The following is a 9,762-nucleotide window of genomic DNA, read 5'->3' on the forward strand; positions in this document are numbered from 1 at the left end:
AATTATAGTGATATTAATGTTTGGGATGAAGAATTTCTATGTTTGTGCAGATATATATAGAGGGAGTTTGTGTAACAAGTTTGACTTGAAATGTGAAGTACAACGAAAGCTCGCATGTAACAGAAATACAGAATAAAGCAAAATAATTATGCATATGATATAATATGTTATACCTATATCTTAGGTTTATTTTATACAAGTAAAACAACTGTAATTTATTTTTTAATACGCGAGTTTTCATTGTCAACTTTTCTAGTAAATATGTAGTATAATATTTGCTAAATTAATTAAAAAAAAAAAAATGTATACTTACTTTGTATTACCAATTATTGATTTGTGCACCCAATGAATATAAAGACTAAATTTAAAAAATAAATAAATTTAATTAAGACTAAAACAAAAGAACACAAATTCTTAATAAACATATGAGTCAAAACGAATGAACATGAATCCAAAAAGCAACAAAAAAACATAAACAAAAAACATGTTTATAAATTTTTAAGTACAAAGAACATATATCATCTTTGCATCAAAATTATATCTAAAACAATATAATTCATAACCAAAACACACAATTTTTTTTTTATTATTCAAAAATGAAAAGAACATGAGTTGTATTTAAAAAAAAAAAAATTATAACAACATATAGTCCAAATAAAAGAGTAAAGAGTATATCTACAACCTTTAAAAGTGAGAAGTTGAGAAAGATTAGGAGTTTTGACAAAAATTAGTGAAAATTAGTGAAAGGAATAGTGCAATTGACCATATTTTTCTCATACTTTGTTGGTAATTGCAAAAATGCCATCAAATCCTTGAATTTTGTTGACTTTCATCTTTTTTTGATGACTTTTTTGACCTTTTTGTCAAAAATAAGTTGTGAAATGTCCAAAATTAACTTTTTCTTTGTTGGTTATTGCAAATTTGCCATCAAGTTTTGTTGATTTTTTTTGACTATTTAAAACTTTATTGACTTTCATTAGTATAATTGTGGTTTATGTGTTTTAATTAATATTAAGTGATGAGGTGTACATAGCTTTGTTTGTTTAATTAGTTTAATGTAATAACATAAAGTATTTAGCTTTTAGTTTGTTTTAAGGCATGTGTTTTTTGAGTGGGTTAGGTTTACATATATACATATATACATATATGTGTATATATATATATATATATATATATATATATATATATATATATATATATATATATATATATATATATATATATATATATATATATATATATATATATATATATATATATATATATATATATATATATATATATATATATATATATATATATATATATATATATATATAACTTCATTGTGAGATAACTTAAACACAATTACTGGAGTTTTTTCGATTGCAAAATTTCAAGTAATAGAAGTTATTTCAATTATCAAGTTATTTAACGAAAAAAACAGGTAGTTTTGCATGCATCCATTAATTTAGAAGTTGATTAGTGCATGATTATTGCATTTTGTATGGTAATTAATCGGTGAAATTTAGTGTGATTAATAATTCTATATGATTTTAGTGTGTAAGTTCACTTGCACGTATTATTTTTTTGTTTTATTTTGATTTTGATGATAATGTTTAATTGATTTTTTGCATGTAAATTTATGAGTTTAAAATTTAAGAATTATGTTATGTGTTCGATTTTGATGTGTGAGTTTACTTGCATATATTGTTTGTCTATTTGATTTTGATGTTTTAATATGGTTTTATTTAACATGAGATGCTAATTAATTTACTGATTTATTGCATGCATTTTAGATTGATGACATATATGTCTATGTTATTATTTGTTTGCATTTATTTTGTGTGATTTGGTTAGAATTTATTTGTGACACTAAGTTTATTCTTAATTTGTGCATGCATTTAGATTGGATGATCAGTTATTGAGATAGAGGAACAGAAGAACAATATGCAGGTAATTTTGCAAGCATCCATTAATTTAGAAGTTGATTAGTGCATGATTCTTGCATTTTGTATGGCAATGAATCGGTGAAATTTAGTGTGATTAATAATTCTATATGATTTTAGTGTGTAAGTTCACTTGTACGTATTATTTTCTTGTTTGATTTTGATTTTGATGATAGTGTGTAATTGATTTTTTGCATGCAAGGAAATTTTTGAGCTTAAAATTTAAGAATTATGTTATGTGTTCGATTTTGATGTGTGAGTTTACTTGCATATATTGTTTGTCTATTTGATTTTGATGTTTTAATATGGTTTTATTTAATTTGAGATGCTAAATAATTTTCTGATTTATTGCATGCATTTTAGATTGATGACATATATGTGTATGTTATTATTTGTTTGCATTTATTTTGTGTGGTTTGGTTAGAATCTATTTGTGACACTAAGTTTATTCTTAATTTGTGCATGCATTTAAATTGGTTGATCAATTATTAAGATAGAGGAACAAAAGAACAATGTGCATGCATTTTTGGTTGTTTTTGTTTTTGAATGACTTGAGCCTATCTCTATTCTGAATATAATTTCTGAGGTTTAAAAGTTTGCATGCATGTATGTGGTTGAAAGTTTTAGTTTAATTTCTTTTTGAGATTGTAGTGTGATAGTGTTTTGAGTATAAGTTCTGCGTTCAGAGAGAAATATTAGTGAGAGTGACACGAATTTTTGTTTTTTTTTTTTTTTTTTTTTTTTTTTTTTTTTGTACTGGTTTATATTGACAAAGGCTTGAAATGGTTTACAAGTCTATAATTGTTGCATGCAGTTTGTGTGAAGATCGTGGGATATTATTGGGATTAACATTGTGTATTAGAAAGTTAAGGTTAACATTGTTTATTGGTAGTAGGTTTATATGGTTTGAGTGTCAAGTGTTTGATTTTTGGTGTTTGTAGTTGTATTTGTTTTGGGCGGAATTTAGTCTGAAGTGGTTGATTGTACGTGAATTACAGGTTATGGATGCTCCGCTCACACAAGTAGTGATATCATTTCGTCCTTTGTTGAAGCAAATTACCGATGCTTGGATTTCCCTGATCCAGAATACCAATATCTCAATCTCCGAAAAAGTATTGCTTGTGTGGCTGTTAGGAGCGAGAGTAGTGCTATTCCTACTGTTTATCTTGGTGGAGATACGGTCAATGTAGATGAATCTTGTGAAATTGCGGCTAAAGAGGCTGTGTATGATCTTATAAAAAGATATGACATAGTTGTTGAAGATGTAACTTCTTTACATAAGCAAATGTAAGAACGTTGTGGTCGATTGTATGGATACAAGAAAGAGGAGTTGGAGGCAATTGAGAAAGGCAAATCAAAGGTTTATTTTCATGGAGATATTTCTACTGGAATTGGACACAATCAGAGGAAAGTTGTTATTGATTTTCTTGAGGTGTTGAGGTCTATTTTGAGTTGTGTTGATGTAAAGTGCACTCCAATTGAAATTATTGAACAATTTCCGAATCAATATGTTTCTTGGTTTACCATCATTCACCATAGGAACAATTCAGGATTTAGGTGTTTGTTTAGTGATTACTGTTTGAGTCAAGCTGCAGCTAAGCAAGTTCTAGCTAGGAAAGCGGTTGATTATCTCATTGATGTGTGTAATCTTGAAATAGTGGATGCTAATTATAGGGCAACGACGTGTAGGTTTGATGCTTTGCTATGTGTTTTGGAGAGGGAAAGTTATTTAAGTGTGAAGGAACGTGTGTTGGGAGTTAAAGAACAATTGGAACCTTCTTCAGGTCTTGTAGAACAAGACTGTGTAGTTCCTGTTGGTGGGGAATTTCAGGTTCCAATATCTAATCTACCTGTTATAGCTTTCAGTAAGATTGAACTAAAATCTCAAGTTCCAGAATCATTTGCTATTTCTGATTCCAGCATTGAAGAAATCCCAAAGGGGGAAGACTTAGAACATTTACATGGACATTTTAAGCATGTAAGGCTTTTAAAGGATTAGATGACTTGGGTTTAAGTTGGTATTGAAGAAGTTTTAACTGCTTGATGTGCGGTCTTTTGTTGCTTGTTGCTTCAACTGGTTAGTTTTTTGTTGGATCATGTATTTGAAGTTGCTTGGCTTATGTATGTTGCACAAGATAGTTTTTTGTGATGCTTGTGCATTGAACTCTTTTAAGTAAATACATAGATTAGAGTTCGAAGTAGATATTTTGGTTATGTAATGGTTGTAATGGATTATATGTAATTAATGATAATGAACACTTTTTGGTTGTTGCTATACTTTTCTTTTTTGAACTTTCTTGGAGTTTGCTATCTAATTTTGTGGATTTTTAAAGCTTATGGTATGTGTTGTTATGAAAATTCAGATTACTTAGAACACAAGTTACGTGTAGAAAAAAAAAGGTTGCTTGATACAACGACACTTGCAAGGGAGACGTATTGTGGAATTTGCACAGAAAAATAGAAAATGGGTGAGTTTTTTCATGTATCTAACAATGAAGATCTAGGGAAGTTTTTTTTTTTTTTTTTTTTTTTACAGTGAAGTGATTTTAGGACAATAGTTTGTAAAATTAATGTTAATCACTGATTATGTAGATCTATTATTACGAGCACCAACGACATCATATAAATACAGGACTAAACGTCAAAGAGGGTTGGAAAGTGAAAGTAATGAAATAGAGGCTGTCAATGGGTCTAAAAAGAAAGCAAGAAAAGGAATTCAAGTGCTGAGTAATTTCAAAACTCTCATTTGTAGTAAACATATTTTATATTGAATTGAATTGAGATAGAGATAATTGCTTATGAATTTGTTATTTATGTTTAATAAGCACCTTCATCAACAAGGACAAACACTAATAGCCACCTTGTAGATTTGGAGAGAAGATGTACTGAACAAATGCAAAGGTACTCAAAGGTTGAAAACTTCGGTATTAGAGAAAAATTTATTATACTTTGTTGTGTTACTGTTATTAATTTTTGTTTTAAAATTTAAACTGAATTTGTGTTTTTGTAATTTTGTAAAAAGGTTATAGGAGCAGCTTAATGAAAATTCAGGAAAAGAAAAAGGCAGCGCAATTGAAGTTTCAAGTAATTTTAGTGTCTTCTTAGAGAATTCCTACATGTGTTTAAGAATAATAAAAAGTATTAATGTCAACAAATCAGAATTAAAAATTTCATTGATCACATTTTTCATAGGGGTTCTTGATGCAGTAATTGGTGAAAGAGTTATTGTTCAGGTTTTTGCGCTACCTGCAATTCAAGTGACATTAATACTAATTATACCTGCAATTCAATTTGTGTTCTTGACAAGTATAAGTATAAGTTAGCAAGAATCAGCTAATGGTTTAAAGTGTTTTTCTACGTTAAGAGAAAATATTTTGGCTATGTTGATGGAGATTACAAATCTAAATCCGTATGCCAGATTTTTTCGAAGTTTGAGGGGAGTTTCGATTAGTGATTCAACACAGATTTTATTGAATAAGACTACAGTTCTAGATCAGCATGTTTATAATGCTCCAACTACAGATGAGGTTGCTGTTATTTGGCCAGAGAATACTTCTTCCAGTGAGTCTGAAAGTCCACACATATTGGTTACTGGTGTAGATGATTCTTCTCATATGTTCCAACACTATTATGGTTGCTATGATCCTTTACAGTATCCTTTGCTATTTCCATATGGTGATTGTGGGTGGACTCAAGGACTAAAGAAGATGTCTATGGGTGGAATACAACAGTTACAGTCTCAGACAGATCCAGTTTCTTCATGTAGTATACATACTACTGAAGAGTTGTTAGATGAAGAAGCTAGGCGTATGAGTTCATATCTTTTATTTCTAATTAATAGAGTATATTTGATTTTATATATGTCATATACATGCTTTTATTGCTAATTTTATCCTTCTTTTTCCAAATATTGATTTGTAGGTGCAAATGGAGGTTCATCTAAGGCAGATAAACATATTTGAGCTCGAGAATATTATGCATATAGGCTTCAGTGTTGTCCGGGAAATTACTTGCTCAGAGCTGGAAGATTTTTTCAACAATATATCGTTGACATGTATGTCAAGGTAGAGAATACACGCTTGGATTTCTTTCGAAGGAACCAACAGACAATAAGGGCTGATCTTTATCAGGGACTTCTTGATACTATAGATTGTGGAGAAGAATGTGCAGAAAATGTTGGAAGACGAGTTATATTGCCTGAAACGTTTATGGGTGGCCCTCGAGATTTGAAGAAGAGATATCTGAATGCGATGTCATTAGTTCAAAGGTTTGGCAAGCCTGATTTATTTATAACAATGACATGCAATCCTAATTGGTCTGAAATAAAACAAGAACTTGCTGGTGGAGAAGAAGCACAAAATAGGCCAGATGTCGTTTCAAGAGTTTTTAGGGCAAAGGTATTTGCTTTAAAACATTTAATTAGGAAGAAGCAAATATTTGGAGAAGTGGCTACAATGATTTATGTTATTGAATTCCAAAAAAGAGGTTGACCTCATGCTCATTTTCTCATTATTTTGAAATCAGAATTCAAAATAAAGACTCCTGATGACTTTGATAAGTTTGTTTGTGCTGAAATTCCATCTTCTGAAAATGGATATTTAAGAAAGATTGTGATCAAGCATATGATGCATGGTCCATGTGGTTATCTTAATCCAGAATGCCCTTGTATGAAACATAAAGAACAACGTGGACATTGTAAGTATGGTTATCCAAAGAAAAATTGTGAAGAGACAAAAAGTAACAGTGATGGATATCCTTTGTATCGAAGGAGAGCTACGTGTGATACTGTCAAAGTTTGGGGTGTTGAAATGGATAATTCATGGGTGATTCCGTATAATCCATATCTTTTAGCTTATTTCAATTGTCACTTAAATGTTGAAGTTTGTTCAACTATTAAAGCAGTGAAGTAGATGTATAAGTATGTTTATAAAGGCCATGACCAGATATCTTTCAATATTGTCCAAACAAAAGATGGAGTTCCCATGCAAGATGAAATTGAACAGTATCAGTCAGGTCGATGGGTTTCACCTTGTGAGGCTGCGTGACGCCTTTTTGGTTTTGATTTATATGAAATTTATCCTTCTGTTTTACCTCTTCCTGTCCACTTGCCTAATTCCCAGCTGATATAGATGAGACCTAACGAACAACTGACATCAATTATTTCAGATGCTAAGCGTACTAGAACCTGTTTAACAGAGTTTTTCGAAATGAATTGTAAATCAGCTTTGGGAACAAGATGGCTATATAGTGAATTTTCAGAGCACTATTGGTGGAATGCATCAGATAAACTGTGGAAGAAAAGAAAGAATAAAAAAAATCCAGATTGGAAGGTTAGCATTTGTTGGACCTTCTGAAGGTGAAAGATACTATTTGCGGTTGCTGCTTCACAATGTCAGAAGTCCGAAGTCGTTTAAAGATCTACGTACAGTCAATGGACACATTTATGCCACTTTTTAGCAGGCAGCACTGAAGTTAGGATTAATGGAAGAAGATGATGTAATTGAATTGTGGTTGACTGAAGGATGTGCCATCCAAATGCCTCATGTTATTCGCAGATTGTTTGCCACGGTACTTATCTTCTGTCAGCCTAGAGATCCTCTGTCTTTGTGGACAAAATATTATGATTCTTTTTCAGAGGATTACCTATATAATATCCTAAAGATGCTGCAAGAGTGAAACATTTAACCGTAAGATCGATTGAGCAATTAGTTGAGTCAATGGGAAGTTCGTTGAAGGCTTTTGGGTTTCATAATTTAGTAGAAGATGATGGTGATGCTATACATGTTACGAAAGATATAGAAGATGCATTGAATGCTCCGATACCAGAAGAGTGTTTAGAATGTAAAGAAAAGTTAAATCAGGCTTAACGAGTTGCATTCGATGTCATTATGGATCATGTTACAAAGGGGAAGCCTGGTGCCTTTTTCATAGATGGTCCTGGTGGAACGGGGAAAACTTTTTTATATAATGCTCTTTATGCAGAAATCAGATTAATGAATAAGATTGTTTTACCAACAGCAACTTCGGGTGTTGCTGCAGCCAATATTCCTTTTGGTAGAATTGCGCATTCACGGTTTAAAATCCCTTTAGACCCTTCGGGCTCACTTGCTTGTAATGTTCCTAAGCAGGGAAGTTTAGCTGCGCTTTTAAGAGAAACAACGTTGATTATTTGGGATAAAGCTTCTATGGCTAAGAAGGAAAATATTGAATCCCTCAATTCACTACTTAGAGATATTTGCAATTCAAGTGTATTATTTTGAGGCAAATTAGTAGTTTTTGGTGGGGATTTTAGACAAGTTCTTCCAATTGTTCCACGTAAATCACAGAGAGAAGCAGTTGCTGCAAGTTTAGTTAGTTCTGCTCTGTGGCCACAATTGCTGAAGATCAGGCTTACTGAAAACTTAAGGGCTAAAGATGATCCTGCATATGCAGCTTTTCTGTTGGCACTAGGAAATGATGAATTGCAAAAAACGGAGGATGCGTTTATTGAGCTGCCATCAGATATTGTTAAGCCTTGTTGTATTGGAATAGCTGATGATGTACATCTAACAGCTGTAGCATTTCCAGAAATGGATATGTTTCCATTTAGTTCAGACATTTTTACTACAAGAGCTATATTGACACCGATGAATGAGGATGTTGATGCCATAAATTCAAGTTTGATTTGCAAATTCCCGGGTGAATCAGTAGTGTATAAAAGTTATGACACTAGGATTGATGAATATTGTGCCGTATATCCTACTGAATTTCGAAACAAACTTTGCCCTGGTGGTATGAGTCCTCATATATGAGCTTGAGCTGAAAGTTAATAGTCCTGTTATTCTGTTAAGAAACCTTCTGCCAGCATCTGGTTTGTGTAATGGAACAAGACTCATATGCAAGCGGTTTTTCCGTAATCTCATTAAGTGTGTTATTGCTGTTGGACATAATAAAGGTTAGCATGTGTTGATTCCAAGAATATCATTACGTCCATCAGATTCAGAAGGCTATCCTTTTCAGTTTCAGAGAAAACAATTTCCTTTGAAACTTAGTTTTGCAATGACAATCAATAAAGCTCAAGGACAAACACTTAGTCAAGTTGTGGTTTTTTTTACCGCGATCCTGTCTTTCACATGGACAATTATATGTCGCACTTTCTCGAGCTCGTAAATCAGCTAATGTTAGTGTAATAACTGAAGCTAGCACTAAGCAACGGAAGGCGACAGAAGTGAAGAATAAAGTATCTTATGATATTCTTCGTTTGGAAGGAATCATTTAGAGTGGCAAAAGAGGTAAGTTATCATCATTCTTTTTCATTCATATTGGTTTTGAGAGTGTGTATATTTTCTTAAAACCAATAATTTCTACACCATTACAATGAGTAAGCTTATTTTTATTTTTTAATAACTTTTATCTGTTTTCCTATGTGTTTGCAGTGATGGAACAACTAGGAATTTAATCTAAATAATTCATTTGTAAGTTATTTTTCATTTTAAGTCATGTACATGAACATATTTGTAGTTCAAAATATAGATTTTAAAATCAGGAGAAATGCCACAAAAATGTAAATGTAAATAGTGGAAAATTAGATATATTAATCTTTTTTTCATTATTAGAGGAAAAAAAAGGAAAAAAAAAGGAGAAAAAGGAGGAGACAAGAACACTATTACATGTTGAGATAGTTCATGCATGCAATCTCTTTTGAAAGGGGGGTGGAAATTTCTGCCATCAACTTTTGCATGCATTCTTTTCCCATCTATTTTTCACTATATAAGCAATGTTTAGCATCATTTGTATTCTCTAAAAAACCAACTAATTATAAACTTATGCTATACATAAAAAAAATTTCAAATAC

At 31.3% G+C, this 9,762-nt stretch overlaps 1 protein-coding gene across 1 annotated transcript; it reads left to right on the forward strand.

The window, feature by feature from the left end:
• Positions 1-7,816: 7,816 nt before the first annotated feature.
• Positions 7,817-9,366, forward strand: LOC145632818 (uncharacterized). The gene is made up of 4 exons (XM_081685151.1): positions 7,817-8,176; positions 8,255-8,699; positions 8,773-8,862; positions 9,344-9,366. The coding sequence occupies exons 1-4, from the start codon at positions 7,817-7,819 to the stop codon at positions 9,364-9,366; spliced, it is 918 nt and encodes a 305-aa protein (XP_081541277.1).
• Positions 9,367-9,762: the final 396 nt, after the last annotated feature.

The sequence above is a fragment of the Chenopodium album genome, chromosome 5, assembly GCF_948465745.1.
Source record: "Chenopodium album chromosome 5, dcCheAlbu1.1, whole genome shotgun sequence".
NCBI lineage: Eukaryota > Viridiplantae > Streptophyta > Magnoliopsida > Caryophyllales > Amaranthaceae > Chenopodium > Chenopodium album.